General features: G+C 41.0%; 1 protein-coding gene across 39 annotated transcripts in view; it reads left to right on the top strand.

Moving 5' to 3' along the window:
* Positions 1-21,587, top strand: part of GPHN (gephyrin) — a 239,996-nt gene that overhangs the window by 33,349 nt on the left and 185,060 nt on the right. For 30 of the 39 annotated variants that reach the window (XM_083460142.1, XM_083460138.1, XM_083460130.1 and 27 more), the window contains exon 2: positions 9,659-9,737. In XM_083460142.1, coding sequence (XP_083316268.1) covers positions 9,659-9,737 — 79 coding nt within the window. Of the gene's footprint in view, positions 1-9,658; positions 9,738-10,122; positions 10,201-21,587 lie in introns of all 39 variants that reach the window. The other 9 variants (XM_083460123.1, XM_083460159.1, XM_083460134.1 and 6 more) reach the window with 1 other exon arrangement.

The following is a 21,587-nucleotide window of genomic DNA, read 5'->3' as shown; positions in this document are numbered from 1 at the left end:
GAGTGATTGCCTCCTTCAAAGATCAAAACTTGGCTAAATATATATATAGATCAAGACATCTGCTGTCAAAGAAAAGGATAGCGGTAACAAGATTTTTCGAAAACAGCACATGTTTGAAATTGTTCCCTGATGAGTTTACGACAGCTGAGGTAAGATTTACTTGTCAACCAAAGGAGGAGAGAGGACACTCAAAAGACAAACTGGAACATACTGAGCAAGGGCCCTTGAAACTAAGACAGGAGATGAGATTGCCTAATGAGGGGATGGATAACTTCTATCCAGAAGAAAAGGCATTAATAAATCAGTTTGGATTGCTGCCTTTCTTTGCCCAATCTGAGATCTTGAGAAGATTGGAGACCCTTAGAAATAAGTTAACAGAGATGAATGCTCAGGAAAAAGTAAGAGAGAAAGAACCGGCAACGGACCAATTGAAGAAAGAGAACCTCTCTGAAAAAGCCAAGACAGACCCCATGAAAGATTACTCTTATAATACCTCTACAATTGCGGAGATAAACCTGTTAACAACAGATCTAACACAGTGTGTAAGGGACAGCAACAATCTACCATCTAAGAAGGAAACCATCCCTATGGCAACCACGAAAGACTACCCTTATAATACCTCTGCAGCTGCAGAGATAAACCTGACAGCAACAGATCTAACACAGTGCGTAAGGGACAGCAACAATCTACCATCTAAGAAGGAAACCATCCCTATGACAACCACAACGCGCTCTTGGACCAGCATGAGATACCTGGATGAGGATGAACTTGGTATCAGTCAAATAGAACACTTCAAGGTAGATTCGCCAAAAAAAGGAGTACTGATCACTAATGTTAGCACGCTGCACCCTTCAACTGATTCCATTGAGTACCTGGGCGATAATACATCTATGGACATTGCCAAAATGAATGAAATCCAACCAACAGATAAAAAGATAGGCCCAAAAAATCTCTCAAAGGCAAATTGACTAAGATCAATTTTTGGCAAGACAACGTGCAACCTTGCCTTGCTAACTTGGAATATTGCAGGTTGGCAAAAGAGGGTTTCTGACCAATCCTTTGTTAAATATATCCAGAGACATGACATTGCGTTTCTCCAGGAGACCTGGAGCACAAGTGAAGTGGAGTTAAACGGTTTTTCTGCGTTCTCCCTCCCAGGTCTTTTAAGTACTAGAGGGGGGCGAGTTAAAGGTGGGTTAGTTACTTTAATCTCAACAAGGCTAAGGGCCACATTTAAAAAACTAGACCCACTAGACCATCTGGCCACAGCTGTGCAAGTACAGTGGAGAACCCACAGCTGGCTGCTGATTAATGCATACCTACCCCCACAAAGAGAGAAAAGATTGATAAGAAATACTTGGGCTCAGTTAGAACAGTATCTTGACAAACTACTAAATCAATTTCCTGATGCCTCTGTGGTGGTGGCAGGCGACCTAAATGCCAGAACTGGACAATCTGATGAGGCTTTGTGTGCCCATTTCCACGAAACAGTCCCCATTATAGAGGAAACCCTCCCAATACCAGCTAGAATCTCAAAGGATAAAGGCTGCAATTATGCCGGCTTATGCCTACTACACTTGGTCAGTAAGTTGGACTTGGTTATACTAAATGGCCGTACAGAGGGGGAGAAGGTCGGAGAATTTACATTTATATCTAACAATGGCGCCTCCACAATTGATTACATAATCGTGTCGTATGATCTTCAAAACAAAGCTCTGGAATGCAAAGTGGAGGAGCGCTTAGACAGTGACCATCTGCCATTAAGTGCACTCGTAGCTGCGGGAAAGGATTTATCCTGCGCTGAAAAAATCGAGCATTCGAGCCCTACAGCTTTGGAGCTCAGATATTCGCGCATTAGATGGACAGATGAACTGCATAAGGAAATTTCAAGTAGGCTATGCTCAAAGGAATTCCTCACTAAGAGAGAAAACCTTATAACTTCCTCAAGCCATGAATTAAAGATAAATTTATTTCAGGAGTTAATTTTACTCCTTCAAGATTCCCTGAAGGAAAAAAGGAACAGGCCAAGTAGGCAATCCTCAGTATATAAAAACTCCAAACCCTGGTTTGATCAAGAATGTCAGGATATGAAGCTAAATTTACTGAAAAAATACAAGAATTATAGATCTGCCAATTTACCCCAACTCCCCACGGGCTGGTTTGAAGATAAACGAAATTATAAAATCTTGATCAAAAACAAAAAACTCCTGGCACAGAAAAGAGAATGGAAATGCCTAATAGATGCATCCAGAGAGAGAGTTTCGGCCACCTTCTGGAGACTGGTAGCAAATGGAGTGCGATCTACTTCCTCAGAAGTGGAGTATACTATACCTGCAGGGACTTGGGAGGCATTTTTCCAATCTTCATATTCAGCTCTGCCTTTGACACAGCCACTAATACAGTGTGCGGCAGGTGATGAGTGGCCTCCGGTGTCGGTCGCGGAGATTAGGAGGCTTATTCAGGCTCTCAAACACAGAAAAGCCCCGGGAGCAGATAACATCTCTCCTGAACTTCTCAAAGCCAATATTGACTGGTGGGCCCCAGTCCTTGCCACCCTTTTCACCAGCATAGATCAAACAGCAATAATACCAGAGGACTGGGGATTGGCAATCATCGTTCCCATATTCAAGAAAGGCTGTAAACTTGATCCAGCCAATTACAGACCAATCAGTCTCTTAAGCATCATCAGCAAACTTTATGCAACTCACTTACGTGAAAAGTTTGCGGACTGGCTGGAACAGGAGCACATCCTAAAGGAAGCCCAGGCTGGTTTCAGGGCACATAGATCAACTCTAGACCAAGGATTGGTATTGCAACATCTAGTGGAGAAATACACCTCAAAGAAAGGAGGCTCTCTCTATGTAGCCTTTATAGATTTCAAATCAGCCTTCGACTCGATACCCCGGCACAGACTTTGGGAAAAACTAAATGTCACAAACATTGATAGACGTCTTTTGCTTCTTATCCGTAGACTACATGAAAATACTCGGATCCGTGTTAGATGCGACCGTTATGGGAACCTATCAAAGGAAATCCAAAGTTCCCATGGTGTCAAGCAAGGCTGTGTTCTTGCCCCTATTCTTTTTAACTTCTATATAAACTCCTTAGTCGGAAAGATGGAGGAAGCAAGTACTCATTCCCCAAATCTAAATAATACACCAATCCCGGTCCTTTTGTACGCAGATGATGCGGCACTTATTTCCTTCTCTTGTGTGGGTCTAAGAAAACTTTTACGAGCTCTTACAGAGTATTGCGAAGCTGAACACCTAATAATAAATTACACTAAATCAAAAATTATGGTGTTCTCCAAGAGAAAACTCCGACATAAATGGAAAATTAATAACCAACCTATTGAGCAAGTAACATCTTTTAGATATCTTGGAATAATTTTTGATGAGAAGGGATCTTGGTGCCATCAGATTAAGAATTCCATTGTAAATGCGCAAAGATCTTCCAGAGCTATCATAAGATTCTTCTACAGAAAAGGAGGTCAATATGTTCCTGCTGCCTCCCAGGTCTTTGTTGCAAAAATACTTCCACAATTGATGTATGGCACCCAGATATTTAATTGTCAAAAACTCAAGTCCCTGGAATCTGTACAAACTAAATTTTATCGCTCCCTACTAGGGTTACCTACCTGTGTCCCTAACACTGCCATTAGGCTGGAGGTAGGCCAACTCCCTATTAATGCCAGGATCTGGATCCTGAAGATTCACTTCTGGCTAAAACTCATATTTTTCCCAGTGGGAGTGGCTCCATTGACTCTACTAGACCCGTTCCAGTCTAAATGGAGATTGTCGCTTTATGAAAAATTGAGGGGCCTGGGGCTTTCCCCACAAGAACTCATAGCCTCAGGCTTTGAAAAGGCTAAAATGATGGTGAGCCAGCGAATAGGAGATGTAGAGCTTCAGGACCATATGAGCAAGATAGATAAATATCCAGCTATCCAAGATTATGGAAAAGGGTTTAATCCAACCCCATATTTGCTGGACCTACAAATCGCAAAATATAGGCGGGCGTTTACCCTTACCAGATTTGATGTATTGCCATCTGCCTTACTAAAGGGCAGATACGAGGGCACACCCTATGCTGAACGAGTTTGCCCATGTGGTCTGAAGGAGGTGGAAACGGCTTCACATGTGCTGTTACACTGCGACCTTTACGGGGATATCAGGTTACTGTTTATCTCCCCTATAGTTCAGAAATTTCCAGGTCGATCTGAATCTCAGCGGCTGAAAATCCTACTAGGAGATAAAAACCCAGAAGTAACACTGAAAGTGGCCAAGTTTTCTGCGGCCGCGATCAAGCGGAGGGCATTAGCTGTAAAAAAGTAAAAGATCTGACCCCTGGATAAGCCCCCCCTTTTTTTAAGCCCATACATATACTGTAGTGCATATGTGAGTGTGTGTGTGTGTGTGGGTGGGTGGGTGTGTGTGTATATGTGTATTGTTTTTATGTATAATTTTACAACTTTTAATTGACACCATCATTCCCTTGTAAATTATTGCTGCCTTTTATGTTTTTTTCTTTTCTTCTGGTCTATGACCGTAATAAATTCATTCATTCATTCATTCATTCATTGTTGTGAGAGAAAGAGGGAAGTGCGACCTTGCTTCTTCTTCTCAATCTCTTTGAGGCTTTTTATACAAAGAGCTGTGGTATCCTTTTAGACTGACTCTGTGGGGTGGGCATTGTTTTACAGTGGTTCTGTTCCCATCCCCAAGGTCTGTTCCAGAGAGCATCATTGGGCGAGTGTTCTTTGACCCACTGGGTGTTACACTGTTGTGAGGTTCTGCAGGGCACCAATTTATTCCTAATGCTTTTTGACATCTATATGAAACTGCTGGGAGTGGTTATTAGGGGATTTGGAGTGTGGTCTCATCACGCTGTTGATGACAGTATAACTTAGTTCTCCATGAGGTATGACAGTGCAGGAACTAGTATGATGCTTGGGCACAGTGGTGGGCTGGATGATGGCCAATAATCTGAGTTTGAATCTTGATAAGGTAGAAGCTGTGTGAGTAAGTAGTTACTGGGTCCAGGAAATAGGTCAGTCACCTGTTTTGGATGTGAGTGCACTTTATCTGAGCAGATACATAACTTGGGGTTGGGGGTACTCCCAGCTCTATCTCTGTCACTGGAGACCACGTGGCTTTGGTAGCTAATAGTAATTCCTGCCAGCTACTGCTAGTGTAGCAGCTTTGGCTGTTCCTAGATTTGGATACGTTAGCCTACAGTACTGTAGGTATTGGTAGCTGCCAGGCTGGATTATTGCAGTGCACTCTGTGTTGGGAATCCTGGAAGCTATAGTAGCTCATATGGAATGTTGTGGCAAGGCTGTTGAAGGTGGTGTGTTACACTTGTGCTGGCAAAGCTGGATTTGGCTGCCATTATTCTACTGGGCCAAGTTCAAAGTCTTTCTGCTGTGCAATGAAAGAGTGTGTTTGACTTCTTATTTTCTTCTGCAGCTTCAGCTGTCTATGCTGAATTGAATGATATGGTTTTTTTGGGGGGGTTGCAGAAGACAGCACCTAAAAGAAGGAAGTGGAAAACTGCTGTTCAATTAGTGGAACTCTGCTCATAGTTCCTAAGATCTGGGGCATCACCTTTCTAAGTTAAAGCTGCCTTTACTCTGTTTTTGTTTTCAGTCTAGTGCGCAAATAATGGCTATTATTATTCTTATTCTTCATTTGAAAGTACTCAGTTTTGAGTCGTGCCTCCAACTCCAGCATGACTTATTGTGCATAGGAAAGCACAGTTGCATTCCAGCATAGCTGAGTTATGAATAAAATTAAGATTGAGGAACACCAAATAGGTTCAGTGGCCCTTGGTCACAGAAAATGTTGCAAGGCTTAAGAAATACATCATTAGAAACAGTTGTAATACATTGGGTCAATGATTACAAAAGATAAATGTCTCATTTCATTATGGTTAGAGAGTATGACACAGCCTGTGAAAAACAGAATCTCAATCTGCAGTTTCTTGTTTTCCCGACTGTGCTTAAAAACACTTTGGCTCTGATCCAGTTAGCCCTCTTATTCATATTTTTTTGTCCTGGTTTTGTGCACGTACAGCAGGACTAAAGTATTCCTGAGCAGCATTTCCCTCTGTTGAGTGCTTCATCTGGCACCTTCCCCCACCCCAAAGGAGCTTCCTGTGCAGTATATTTTTTTTATGGGGGTGTGCTACTTTGAGGGGGGGAGAGAAAATAAAAGTAGTATTGCATACTGTTTGCTCTAATACTTCGCTTCAGGTTGGAGGAAGGGCAGGACATAAAAATCTTGAATGATTGAATATGTGTGTGTGTGGCTAACAAAGTGCTGGGAAATGGTGACCAGGTGATAATATGGAAACTATTAACAAGCACATACACCTAGCAGCTTATTTTGCTGCCTCCGTTGCATCCTTAAGTAGCTGGCCAGCACTAGTAAGTTTTGGGTAAGGGGCTTGAGAGGGTGGTGGCAGTCAAGCTGCAGACTCTCCTGGAAAAAAACTGATTTCTGTGCAGATTCAGACCTGACTTTGAGACAGAATTGGTTTGATACTTGATTTGATATTTGTGTTCTACTTTTCAAACAAACAAATTATTCAAACAATTAATAGAATTCAGTGCATACTGATAGTGATTTAAAATATCAGAAATGGCTACTGAGCACCAGCCTTGCTTCAGTTGGCATACACTCTCTGGGAAGCTGCTTTTACACCCAGTGCAGAAGCACATTTCCAGGAACAAGATTTTTCATAGTTTTCAGTATCCACGTCTTTTTACCCTCAAAGAAAGAAATCAATCCCTTCTATGCTCTTTTCAGTGTGGTGGGGCAACAGATTCCACAGAAGAGCCAAAATAGTCTATGGAATTGCATCCACCCCCTTTGTCATTCTCTCTGCTGCCTTCCACATTTTGGGAGCTGAGATTCTATAGTGGGATGCTTGCTCATGTACAACTCAGGATGTTGATCTTTTAGGGTTTTAAATTGTGTAGGGAGCCTATGAGTAGAAATGCTCCACTCTGCAGAAGCTCAGCTATATATATAACACATGGAGTGAGTAGCAGGAGTGGCGATGGGACAGAAGGATACTAGAAACCATCATTTTTAATAGAATGGAAAATATTGGAACAATGATGACATAATCCATAAACTTTGTTCTCTGAAATATATGGATGTCTGCATTTTTTAAAAAATATTTTTTCACACAAATATTGCTTCCTACTGTGCCCAAAACTACTTTCTTCAGGAAACTGCCAGTGCTGATACACTTGAAAATTATTTGCCAATGATATTAACACCATGAACCACCAACAGAAAGTAAACACAGATTGAATGCTACTGGTAAATGTAATTTGAGATGTGTATAGAAAAGTTATATGACATATCTCTGGGAGAACAAGATGCTGCAAAATGGTGAACTGAAAAAGTGAAAAGGTGCAACACATATTTTATGGGTGTACGCAAATATTACCTTGCATATTTTAAAATAATTTGTAGAAGAAAATTTCTCTGATCTTTAAATGAAAATCATTTTTCATGCATACCAGCTATGTATATTAATAATTGAAATGAATCATTAATATAGTTTATCTTTATATATTGTATATGTATGTGTGGAACTGTGCTTAGTTTTCTGCCTTTATCTATTACATGCGTTCATAATAGGAGAGCCTCTTTGGGTAATAGTATGATCTAGTATTCAATGGAACAAGAACATTACAGTGAAGTTCTCCTCTGGGCTGTTCTCAAGGGCATTAGGAAACGCTTGCTTTGCTTGATGTTTACACACTATAAGCTCACATCTACTTTAGGTGTTGAGTGTTAAAATAACATTCCATACACCATGAGACCTACAGGTCTAGCAAGTTAAATTGAAAATGCTGGAAACGTATTCCAAACTTGCAAATTGTTAAGGGAAAGCCTGCCTGTACACCCTACAATCGCTATTCTGTTCAGTCTTCCTTTAACTGCTGGAAAGAGCACTGCAGAACTGTCCTACCTGCTCCTCCTAGCTTTAAGGACCAGGGGGCAGCTGAAGAACTTTGATAATCTCAAAGGAACTTCACAGGCACCATTTGTTCTCAAATGCCAGCATTGTCCTTAATGGAGTGATCTCAACCCTCCATCATGCAGACAACATCTTGTGTGAGTTTGGCTCTTCTTATAAGCTTCTGATGGCTCAGAGGCTTGGTTCATACAGAGGCATGGTCTTCCTTGTTCACTTTGTGAGGAAAATTTGATAGTTCAAGTAATCCTGGGGGGGCGGGGTAGACTTCAATATGACTGCCACAGTTTAGCAGGATTTGAAAGTGCCAGAGCTTCAGATTTCAACCAGAATGTTGGTTTCTCCAAATGTCAACAGTAAGTCTATGAATAATGGAATCTGGGCATAGTACTTCAGCTGAGGCCTAGATGATGCTGAATAGAGAGGCTCTGTTGCATCCCCTTTTATACATACTAACCCTCAGTAATTCACTATAACAGTTATGTTTCCTTCAATTAAAATAGCCCATAAGGTAACCTCAGCTGGGGGCTGTACCTTGGTTCCTTAACACATAGACCAGGCATGGGCAACCTTGGCCCTCCAGATGTTTTGGGACTACAATTCCCACCATCCTTGACCACTGGTCCTGTTAGCTAGGGATGATGGGAGTTGTAGTCCCAAAAACATCTGGAGGGCCGAGTCTGCCCGTGCCTGACATAGACTATAGCTCTCCCCCCCCCAACTTCCTGAAATTTGCATATACATTTTTTTCTTTGTAATGAGTAATATGTTTATGCTTGGCTTTGAAACATTGAGATGTAAGAAACACAAAATGAAATTCAGCAATTATCTAGGTCATTTTGAATTTTAATCTTATACTCTGTGGGATTGGTAGTTTTGTCCCAGTTTTCTGTCATCAGCAAATTCTTTGTGGCCTGGGGTAAGAACAGGTGAAATTAAATGTTCTGGCAGCTGCTGGGGTTGGTAAAGACATAGCTACCTACCGAGACAGAATATTGGCTAAAAAGTAGGCAAAGCTAAGTCACCAGCAAACTAAAAAGCTCAACTCTATAGAGTCTATACCAGTGGTGGGGAGCCTTTGGGCTTCCAGATGTTGGTCTCCCATCAGCTCCAGCCAACATCATCAATGGCCAGGGCTGATAGGAAATCTGGAGGGCCACAGGTTCTACACAAATGTATGAAGGCCACTCCCAGCAATATTGTGGGATTTTTTTTTTTTACTGTCATAGTTCTTTCTACCCCAAGTAACTTTTACCGTTAAAGTATGTTTTCCTGACTCGCTCCCCACCACTTTAGATCTAAACATGTTGGGCATGTACTTCTTTTCATGTCTCCGTCTGTGTTGTGTCTAGTTTGGTCCTCAAAGTGTCTTATCCTGTTTTAATAGTTTGTTAGGGTTGTCTCACTGTTCAGAACCAAATAGGTTTGCAGTATTTTAATTCCTAGATGAGGCATTTTGTATTCTTGGTATTCAGTATCCTGATTTTGACATTGTGCTTTTTCAGTCAGCATTGTTTCATATTAATAATCTTTAGAATACAGTAAAATACTGAAGTCTTTTAGTAAAATTTTACCATAAGACCAACATCATTTAATTGATTTGAAGGTACGATACATGTGTAACATATTTTCATCTCTTGTATTTCTCTTTCTCTTTTTTTAGTGAGTGACAGTTGCTTCAGGAACCTTGCAGAGGATCGTAGTGGGATAAACCTTAAAGACCTCGTCCAAGATCCTTCTTTGTAAGTATCTATCTCAATGTATGAATAATGGATTTCTAATTAAGCCACAAATTGATAACAGATCATCTCTAAAATAAATAAACACACAGAAAACCCAAACATTACCACCTCAATAGGTCAGGCCAGAGGGATGATTGTTTTCTCAACTAAGTCTTACAATACTCAGTTCCATGCTCAGTCTATAGGGAATAGGAAAGTAAAATCTGATAACATGAACTTATTTTCCTCTCATGTTAAAAGAAGACTGCCACCCAGTCATTAATTTTCTATTGTACACTACAAGTGGAATTGCAACTGACTTTCCAAGCCATTAGGAGTATTGTGTGTTTTATATGTGTAAACCCCACTATTTCTATGTTTTCATCCTGTAACGTTCCATCCCCAGCAATGGGTGTGACATAGCTGCTGTTGGTGGGACAGGAGAAGGTCCAGCTCACCTGAACAGCCAGTTGAAGTCCAGCAGGTATTCACTATAATTTTTGTGGTTGTTGCCATTTTATCACTATTTTTTTTTAATCTCTTGATTAATTAGCACTAAAACATTTTTCTGGCTACGTTTTTTAAATGAAAAGTGTTGTAGTGTTACAATGTTAATTATATATATTAAAAAGGATTTTAAATTACCCTTTCTGGTCAGTGCTATTTTTAACCAAGTTTCTAAAATAGTGTTGAGCACACAGCATTACTGTTTTCTTAAAATAACTTCTGTTTACCACTATTTTAGCAATCTGGATAATAAGTGGTGTATTTTTTTATTCTGTAGCAAGCTTTCAGTTTTTAAAAAGCTTAAACTAGAGAAAAAGATAACCACCTCAAAGGTTATATATTGAGCTGTGATATCTTCACTTCCCTGATACATCGCCTGTGTGAAAGCCCACCATTTTTAAAAGACAGATTAGTACTATGCTACTTTTTTTTTTAGAAAAAGAAATGGAACTTTTTGTGGTCTGAGAAAAGATGGAAGAATATTAGGGTATGTGCAGGACAATACAATGATTGGATGGCATTGTTTGGATGCCCCTTAAAAATGAGTGCATAAACCATGGCAATTAACTCTAAGGGCAGTAAAGGCAAAGGGACCCCTGACTGTTAGGTCCTGTCGCGGATGACTCTGGGGTTGTGGCACTCATCTTGTTTTACTGGCCAAGGGAGCTGGCGTACAGCTTCCAGGTCATGTGGCCAGCATGACTAAGCTGCTTCTGGCGAATCAGAGCAGCACACGGAAACGCCGTTTACCTTCCTGCCGGAGCGGTACCTATTTATCTACTTGCACTGCTAGGTTGGCAGGAGCAGGGACCGAGCAACAGGAGCTCACCCTCTCACGGGGATTCGAACCGCCGACCTTCTGATTGGCAAGTCCTAGGCTCTGTGGTTTAGATCACAATGCCACCCACGTCTCAAGGGCAGTATTCAACTGCATTTTTGTGCTAGTGCAAGGGTATTTCCCCCACTCTCCGTCCCCCATGCTATCACCCAATCTGGCCTGCAAGGTTGGGGGAAACCCATAACAGATTTAGGAGGTGCACAGTGGGAGGAGTGGTGGACCATTCTGCTGTGTAAGGAGGGATTATTGTACTGATGGAATGATCTGCTTAGCGCTTTGTTAAATACAACCCTAAATGTCTAGTGTGGAGGTACCTGAAGAAAAAACACACAAACACCTGATTTATAGGTTCTGCCTGCACTGGCGCAATTAAGCTGAATATTTTTTTCCCTATAATTACCTTGAACCAGCAAACTTTGCCTAAAGTGTGAGGTTTAAACATTTTTATACAGCTCAGTAAGTGTTTGATTTTCATAACTTACTATAAAACTGTGGATTTACTTATCCTGCCTCTAACAAAGAGTAATGTTTGCTTTAATTAGCTTCTTATTAAAAATATTTTTAGTGATTCACCAAATTTAACATTAAGTTGTTAGCAATTTCTTCCCAAGACAGTTTTCTAGCCAGAAATTTGAGTTTCAAATGGGTGGGCTTGGAATTGTGGTGAGAGCCAAGTTTTGCCCCCATTTCACTAGGCAAAATGCACCTCAGCCATTGGCAGGATATGAAAAATAATATGCATTGATGGTTTTAATGAGGCTAATACAAACAAAACCACGCAGTTATTCAGCTATCCAAGTCTGAAACCTTATTAGGATTCTAAAGGTCATAACCAGAGTTTCAATTTAGGACTGGAAACACATTGGAATTTAGGAAACCTGTTATAGCAGGAACATGTGGTGTTATTAAGGCACAGATAAAGAACCTAACTGGCACATTCTGCATCAATTTCAGTTTCCAAAGCATCTTGAAAGGCAGCCTCTTGTCAAGCATATTTCATTAATCAAATTGTGATGTGATTAAAGCATGTGTTGCCACAGCCAGATATGTCTCTTACAGAAACGAGCACAGCTGGTGCACCAGGCTAAGCCAAGCAAAAGCATACCTGGCAACATCCATCACTTGGTTTGTGGATTCAACTAGATCCAGGAACCACCTAGACCACAAACCTTGCTTAATTTCTCTGTATGTCTCCCTCCCTCCCATTCTCCTGTGGTATTTGAGGATGTGCTTGAAAACTGGTGGGAAAGGGTAGCTGATAATCAAGGGACTGGATTAGGCCTAGGAGGCAGCACCTGCTGGCCCCCACCCAGACTGATACTTTTAAGAAGGCATTGCATAGCTAAAAGCCTGCTACTTTGAATGTTTCATTCCTATCTCATTGAGAGTCATATTTCATAATATTTCCAGTGGGGGTTTTTTGGCTTTGTTTTCATTTTTTAAAAAATCTACACTAGTTTTTTTTCTATTAATTGACTAAGAAAGATTTTTTTCAGCTGTGCTTCTGTGACTTCAGAATTGTGGAAAAGCATATAAAAATAGCACAGAACATTTTAGTGCCCTCTGTGTGTCTCTTATTTTTTTTCTCTCTGAACAGATGGGGAGAGAGAGGGAAAAAAGAGTAGGAAAAATAATTTTAATTTCTAATAGGAGGCAAGCCAGGTCAAAGTGTCTATTGACATGGAGAAAATGCAAAAGAGTGCACACCATCTGTAGTCATGAATATCTTAGTATCTTTTCATCTATAGAAAAACAGAAACCAAGCCTGTAAATGGGGAGTTCTAAGCCTAGAATTTATAGAATGAGACTGAGATCTTACCTCAGAAATATTGTAATACCATTGGGCAGTCTTGATCCATCCAGAGCACAAACTCTGTTTAGCCTTTCCAGCAGTCCTACAATACTACAAGTTCTACAGTTTTCATCTCCCCATTTTTAGCCATAATCCAAGAAGAATATAGACACACTGAAAAATATGACAGTGAGTGACAAATAAAAATGATAAAAGTGGCTAGGGACCCTGGTGAAAACGAGTACTTATAGTCATTTACTTACTTACTTACTTACTTACTTACTTACTTACTTACTTACTTATTTAAAAACTATGCACTGCCATTAACACGTCTCAAGGCAGTAAAGGTAAAGGGACCCCTGACCATTAGGTCCAGTCGTGACCAACTCTGGGGTTGTGGTGCTCATCTCGCTTTATTGGCCGAGGGAGCCGGTGTACAGCTTCCGGGTCATGTGGTCAGCATGACTAAGCCGCTTCTGGCGAACCAGAGCAGCGCACGGAAACGCCATTTACCTTCCCGCCGGAGAGGTACCTATTTATCTACTTGCACTTTGACGTGCTTTCAAACTGCCAGGTTGGCAGGAGCACGGACCAAGCAACGGGAGCTCACCCCATCGCGGGGATTTGAACCACCGACCTTCTGATCGGCAAGGCATTACACAACAATAAAATCAGTTCCATTAACATTTCACACATATACAATAAAACAGGAAACTAAATCACTGAGCAGATCTTATTTAAGGTCCAGTAAATGCTTGACTTATTCCTACTCTGAAAGTTTGGTAAACGTTAGGGCTTAACCAATAACTGAATGCAGCACATTCCCATGTATGTTTGCTTGGAAACAGGTCCTACTTTGCACAATGTATCTTAATTCTAGGTAAGTTTTCAACCTTAGATTATTCCAGCAGTCTGGAACTTCTGCCCTTTCAGCCACATTTGACCCACCAGGCATCTCCATTTGTCTCCAAAGCAATTTTGGGCAAAACACAGTCATCTAGTTGTGGGTCAGTTAGAAAGATCTCTGATCTAAGCACCACCATGCCAAAATCAGAGATAACATCAGGTGGGGAGAAATGCTGTCTTTTACTGTCAAAGAGCAGTCAGAATTATAGAATCATAGAATTATAGAGTTGGAGGGGACTCTGAGGGTCATCTAGCCCAACCCCCTGCAATGCAGGAACCTCAACTACAGCACCCATTAGTAGGGTAAAACTAACCTGGCTCTCAATGGTCTGAGGTTTGTCTCTGGTCTTATCGTTTTGGTAGTAAAGGTAAGAGAGCCAGTGTGGTGTAGTGGTTAGGAGCGGTGGACTTGTAATCTGGGGAACCGGGTTCACGTCTCCGCTCCCCCACATGCAGCTGCTGGGTGACCTTGGGCTAGTCACACTTCTCTGATGTCTCTCAGCCTCACTCACCTCACAGAGTGTTTGTTGTGGGGGAGGAAGGGAAAGGAGAATGTTAGCTGCTTTGAGACTCCTTCGGGTAGTGATAAAGCGGGATATCAAATCCAAACTCTTCTTCTTCTTCTTAAAGGGACCCCTGACCATTAGGTCCAGTCGTGACCAACTCTGGGGTTGCGTCGCTCATCTCGCATTATTGGCCGAGGGCAGCCGGCGTACAGCTTCTGGGTCATGTGGCCAGCATGACTAAGCCGCTTCTGGCGAACCAGAGCAGTGCACGGAAACGCCGTTTACCTTCCCGCTGGAGTGGTACCTATTTATCTACTTGCACTTTGACGTGCTTTCGAACTGCTAGGTTGACAGGAGCAGGGTCCGAGCAACGGGAGCTCACCCCTTCGCAGGGATTCGAACCGCCGACCTACTGATCGGCAAGTCCTAGGCTCTGTGGTTGAGCTCACAGCGCCACCTGCATCCCTCAACTGAGGAATAAGCACGTGTTAATCAGGGAAGACAGCACTGAGCTGACAATGAGGCACTCTCTTCCCACAACTTATCCAATAGGCGTTCAACATCTTCAGTGGGCAGAAAAAAGGCTGAAATCCATCTTGGAAAGACATCTGAAGGGATAGCTTGACAAGCAACACCAGCAGATAGACAACATAGAGTGGGCAATGAATCAGGCCGTCTTCTGTCAAGTAATGGATCTGAATGTTAATTTTTGTCTGCAATGCAAAGAGATGGGTAGAAAGATTAGGGAGGCAAGTAGCATTACAGTCATGCTGGCTGATAGTTATTCTGTATGCCTTTCCACCTCTACCACTTATCAGAACAATCATTCAGGGACCAAGAAGAGGACAAAGTCCTCACCAAGTCATCCCCCCCCCCGTGGTCTTTGTGATTGAGGATCCCTGACTACCTTTATCAAAGCCCACTCCTTTACCCTTAAATGCAACTATTTCACCTGATGCTTTGTTGATTTGCAGTGAAATGGTGCCCTCAGTCGATGTTCACTTTCCTTGTATCACGGAAGACCTTAATTATATGCTCTTCTTACACTTCAGTATATGGAAGGCCTTTTCTTGATTGCTGCATATAATGGAAGAAATCTCCTACTACAGTCTTAGTGTGTAATATCTTATATTTCTCCAGAAATATATCTGACCTCCAGCCTCTCACCTTCAGGCATAACTGGATGAACAGAAAATCACAACCTCTTAACTTTTAAAAATTCCATAGAGGCACATCTTTTTGATTTTGCCTCCACTAGGTCATTATGCCTCCTCATGTAGCCTGAGTGTTGCGCAGCGTACTCTTTTACAGTGTGCTTTCAAGCCCCTTAAGAACTGTCTCATTGAAATCGCTTCTTTGCTCACCTGGTAACTTGTAAGAAGAAGAAATTGCATTTTTTTGATGTTTTCTGAGTTCTCAGATTCCTCATTAGTCACACACTAAGGTTGCTTCTAGAAAACCTGTTTGTTGAGAATTCATCCTGAGTTTTTTGTGTGGAGGTTAGATGGCACTTGCTATTAACTGAGCAATTTATTCTGATTTCTTTGTGATGTTGTCTCAAGCAAGCATTATCATACACTTTCCAGTGGATTTCCCCACAAAAGACTGTTTTTTTGGTGGGGCAGGCAAGGTTATTTTGTGCAAAATCTCCAAATCAGCTGTAATTGCACAACCTGAGTTTGCCAGTGTGTGATTGTTGCTGTTTTTTTTTAATGGAATGGGATTCCTTCTGAAAGCACCCTAAACCACAAGAACAATTTTGCAGCCTGTTTGTTTCCTGTCATCCTGCATTGCTTAAGCATTCCTATCTAAATCTAGATGATTAAAGAAATGCATTGCTTTGGTTTACAAATTTGCCTTTGTCAGAGTATTCTGGCTTTTTCCGTTAAAGGAGCAGCTATATCTACCATCTTTGAGGAAAGGACCTCCATTCAAGAAATATTTGGATCTACAGATGAAGGGCGCTATACAAATTATATATATCTATATATCTATACAGTGGTACCTCTGGATACAAACGGGATCTGTTCTGGAGCCCCGTTCACATCCTGAAGCGAACGCAACCCGGGGCGCAATTTGCCGCTTCCGCGCATGCACGTGACGTCATTTTGACTGTCTGCGCATGTGTGAGCAGCGAAACCTGGAAGTAACGCATTCCATTACTTCCGGTTTGCTACGGAACGCAACCCGAAAGCGCTCAACCTGAAGCAACTTCAACCCGAGGTATGACTGTATATATATCTATCTTGTTGAGGGCAAGTAAGAAATATGATAAATAATAATGTGGAGTACAGTTGAATAATTGGAAATTAAACCAATTCCTGCCAATTTATTCACTTCCACCTTTTAACACAGAAATAGGTAAAATGTTGCAGCTTTCTTTTAAAAATTGGTGGCTATTTCTACTTTGATGGACCTTATTTTGGTTTGTTAATTCAGGAAGGTGTTAATTTCTTGGATAAAATACTTTTTGGTTTCATTGGCCTTCACTGGTTGACTCCTTTTGGGGAGTATTGGTCCTTTCAGGAGTGTGTGTGTGTGTGTGTGTGCGCGCGCGCATGCGTGTTAAATCTTACAAAAGGAGCTATCTCTCCCTATAATTATTTTTAATGTAAACTTCTTCAGGTTTTCCCTCAGTGTCAATTTAAACACACAATTATGGAATGAAATTGTGGGAGAGAGAAAATTAAACCCAGATTTTTTTTTTATTTTTTACTTCTAAATCCAAGAGTTTGTAGCAGGAGACTACTTCTAGGAGGTTAACAGATTAGTCTCTGCATACATTGTCTTTTATACTGTAAAACAAAATGGTCAATTGTTTTCTTCTTTTTGTGTTTATATAATATGAAACCCTGTACCAAACAAATCATTAAAATAAGCACATGAGACAAAATGGACATAAATACATACTGAAATATTTGTTCAAAACACAGGAATGTAAGAAATAAAAGTCCAGGAATTTCTGTAAGGAAAATACACTTGAAGAATTCACATTTCCCCTGGCACCAGTAGTTCCTAGCTTTCAGCTTTAACATCAGTTCAGCTGTATTTAGAATCACCTTTAGTTGCAGCAAAAGTCCAAATAGCACTTATTTTGCAGTTCATTTTTCATAATGCCTTACTCGGTAATCTCAAATTGCCTTAGCCCTCTTACCTTACAATTTGAACTTCATTATTATTTTTACTTAACTCAATTTCAGAGAATTTCTGCTGTGAAAAACCTATAAAGTTAAGTTTCCTTTTTAAGGAAAAGCAACATCCATCACATATGGAAAGGTGGGGCATCTCTACTTCTACACTCATGCTATCAGTGAAATTTATCGCCACTTCTGCAGGGGGGGACCTGCTTTGGATAATTCCCCAGTCCTTTGAAGCTGATTATGGGGCCACAGAGCCTTGTTGTTGTTTAGTCGTTTAGTCGTGTCCAACTCTTCGTGACCCCATGGACCAGAACATGCCAGACACTCCTGTCTTCCACTGTTTCCTGCAGTTTGGTCAAACTCAAGTTGGTAGCTTCAAGAGCACTGTCCAACCATTTCATCCTCTATCGTCCCCTTCTCCTTGTGCCCTCCATCTTTCCCCACATCAGGGTCTTTTCCAGGGAGTCTTCTCTTCTCATGATGTGGCCAGAGTATTGGAGCCTCAGCTTCAGGATCTGTCCTTCCAGTGAGCACTCAGGGCTGATTTCCTTAAGAATGTATAGGTTTGGTCTTCTTTTTGGCAATCAGTGCACAGGAAGTAGCCTTATTTAGCTTTCTCTTCTTGTCACACAGCTAAAAGAGCAAAAACATGAACATGTGGAATAGCTGCCTTACAACTACTCTATATTCCCTTTGTCACTTCTCCACAGTCTACAACCCACTGAAAAATGTGCATTTTTCAGATTCCTTCTTCACGTAGTCCTGGAAGATGCTGTAAATTAGGCTTCCTCAACCTCAGCCCTACAGATGTTTTGAGACTACAATTCCCATCATTCCTGACCACTGGTCCTGCTAGCTATGGATCATGGGAGCTGTAGGCCAAAAACATCTGGAGGGCCAAGGTTAAGGAAGCCTGCTGTAAATGATAGAAAGAAGGAATAAAATATGGGAATTGGAGTTGGTAGCGAGATGGTTAGTGGTGGTAGTTTATAGATGGTAGTGACAGGGGGCAAGATTTGCCTGATAGTTCACTCCTTTCTAAATGCTACACTGCAAGATAAGGTTTTGAAATCTTTTTATTAATTATGTTATTCAGAAAACCAAAACATTGGGAAGTCAGAATTGGAAAAAAATGTGATGTCCTTTGGCAGGTACTATAACTGTAGCTGGTTTGCAGAGGAAAGAGAAACTTCTCCAGCAAAATTTCATCAGCTTTGAAGAGTATCATTGTGAGTTTGGAAGCATACACATTTGGCAGCTTAAAATAAGAAGCATTACAGCTATGAAACACACCTTGACATTTATCCAGGATAGTAATATGCATGAATAAGCATTTCAAGTCAGGTGATAGGGCTTGGAGAAAAACCAAGTGAGGCTTTGATTGCCGCTGCAAGGGATAGCATTGCTTTTTGTGCTCTGAAAAAGATATTCAAGGTAAAAAACAGCCTACTGCCATTATGGTGATTTGCATTAAAGCCTATTAATAGTAACTCTGCTTTAAAATAGTGGGTTTTGAATGAATGTTTTTTATCTTTAGTTTGATGCTCTGTGGGCTTCCTATCCTTTTGTAACCTAGTTGTCTCTAGGTTTTCCATAGGGACCAAATACCAGTTTTTAAAGTAGCTTCACTGTGGTCTTTCATTGAGCTTGTTGTCTTAACACTTGCTTTTTCCTAAGTCACCAATTTTGTGCTGGGTAAATAAGCTGGAATAAGATAGATAGAACATAAATTGGAATTAGGAAAATCAAGACGGTATATAAACATAGCCTTTATTTCATAATTACAAAAACTTATGGTGTGACTGTATTTGGAATACTATAAATATTTCTGGTCACTGCACTGCAAAAAGGATATTGTAGAGTTGGAAAAGGTTCTGAAAAGGTCAACCAAGATGTTCAAAGAGATGAAGCTACTCCTCTATGAGGAAAGGTTGCAGCGTTTGGGACATTTTAGTTCAGAGAAAAGGCAAATAAGAGGCAAAATGATAAAAGTTTAAAAAGTTATGCATGACGTGAAGAAAGTGGACAGAGAAATTATTTTCTCCCTCTGTCATAACTGCAACGCATAGACATCTAATGAAGCTGAATGTTGGAAGATTGAGGACAGATTTTTAAAAGTACTTATTCACATAAGGTAAAGGTAAAGGGACCCCTGACCATTAGGTCCAGTCATGGCCAACTCTGGGGTTGCGGCGCTCATCTCGCTTTATTGGCCGAGGGAGCCGGCGTACAGCTTCCGGGTCATGTGGCGGCATGACTAAGCCGCTTCTGGCGAACCAGAGCAGCGCACGGAAACGCCGTTTACCTTCCTGCCAGAGCAGTACCTATTTATCTACTTGCACTTTGACGTGCTTTCGAACTTCTAGGTTGGCAGGAGCAGGGATTTGAACCGCCGACCTTCTGATCGGCAAGTCCTAGGCTCTGTGGTTTACCCCACAGCGCCACCCGTATCCAATTATTCACATAGCGCATAGTTAAATTATTGAACTTGCTCCCATTGGAAGCAGTGATGGCCACCACCCTGGATGGTTTTTAAAGAGGATTGGACAAATCAATGGAGAATAAGTCTACCAATGGCTACTCGCCACAATGGCTGTGCTCTTCCTCCACTATCAGATGCAGTAATGCCTCTGAATGTCAGTTGCTGGAAGCCTCAGGAGAGAAGGGTGCTCTTGTGCTCACGTCCTCCTTGTTGCTTTCCCACAGGCATCTGGGTGGCCATTGTGAAAACAGGGTGCTGAATTAGATGGTCCATTGGCTTGATCCAGCCAGCTCTTCCTATGTTCATATGACTGTTGATTCATGCACATGCTCCACAATCCAGTGACTATACACGGTGGCTGAGTTTCACACACTATCCATTCAAGTTGCAGCAATCACCACACAGTTAGTTGAATTAGAGGTTGTTTCCGATTTGTAGTTTATGTATACACACATTGTAGTTTACATATGCATAGTTGTCTTCATTGTTCAAGTAATGAAGTAAAGTCGCTGAACTGATATGCTTGATTGGAATAATGAAATGGAGTGTGGAATAGGGTCAGTAATGCAAAGTGTTATGAAAAGGTGTTATGTGTAGTGTTTATGAAAAAAAAACAGAATAATTGATCTGGTTAGAGGAGGCAAATCACTCTTACAGAAATGTTTTTCTTGCCAAGTAGAGTGGGGTTTACTGAAGGAAGGGAGAGATAATTCTGCGATAATTCATTGATTGCTGTACTGCTACATATTTTTGTGCCCTTCCCAAAGGAGTACTTGCTTTGAAAATATCCATCCCTGTATAAAAAAGCACTGTCTTTAAAGCTGAAGCAAGGAACATAATTTATTACCTAGTCCCCATTGTAATAAATAGCTGCACTTTAGGGAGTCATCAGCCCACCAACTGTATCTCAAAATGGCTTTTAAAAAGCATTCTTCTTTGTCTAAACAATGAGAGTTGGAATGTTTTATGGGGATTTTTTTTTCAAGTTCTGCATATTTCTCCCCTCATGAAGCTTCAGATCTTTATCATGTTTAATGAGCTGGCCGGTCAAGCATCTGATGCCCCAGTGGGAACTTTCAAAGTCACTGAGCACATTTTCCTTAAACCTAGCTGACATTCCTGTCTGTTGGATTTAATGTGTGACATCCATAGATAAATTACCAATCAGATGGAGCAGACAAAAATTGCTCCACCATGCTGTAAATATGCAAGCATTTTTTTTTTTTGCACAATTTTAAGATTCTGTCCAGATTTGGAAGCAGTTTAAATGCTTTTTTAAATATATATTGAAACTAAGAATTAGAAACCCAGCTGCCCATGGCTGTATTCTCAGATAAGTTCAACCTCACCGCAAAAAAGGATATTGCAAAGCTGGAAAAGGTTTAGAAAAGGGCAACCAAAATGATCAAGGGAATAGAACAACTCCCCCTTTGAGGAAAAACTACAATATTTGTATCTTTTTTGTTTAGAGAAAAGGTGATGGGGGGCCAGGGAATGATAGATGTGTATAATATGCATGGTGCTGAGAATGTGAGTAGTTTTTCTCCCCCTCATAATACTAGATCCCAGGGCCATCCCATGAAGCTAAGTGCTGGAAGATTCAATGCAAATACTTCCTCAGAGTCAGACTATGGAATTCACCCTCACAAGACATAGTGGTTGCCTCAAAGTTTGATTGTTTTAAAAGGGGAGATTAGATA

Source organism: Podarcis liolepis (genome assembly GCF_965112155.1).
Source record: "Podarcis liolepis genome assembly, chromosome: 1".
NCBI lineage: Eukaryota > Metazoa > Chordata > Lepidosauria > Squamata > Lacertidae > Podarcis > Podarcis liolepis.
The sequence above is the reverse complement of the archived record's forward strand: the minus strand, read 5'-3'. Positions and strand labels throughout refer to the sequence as shown.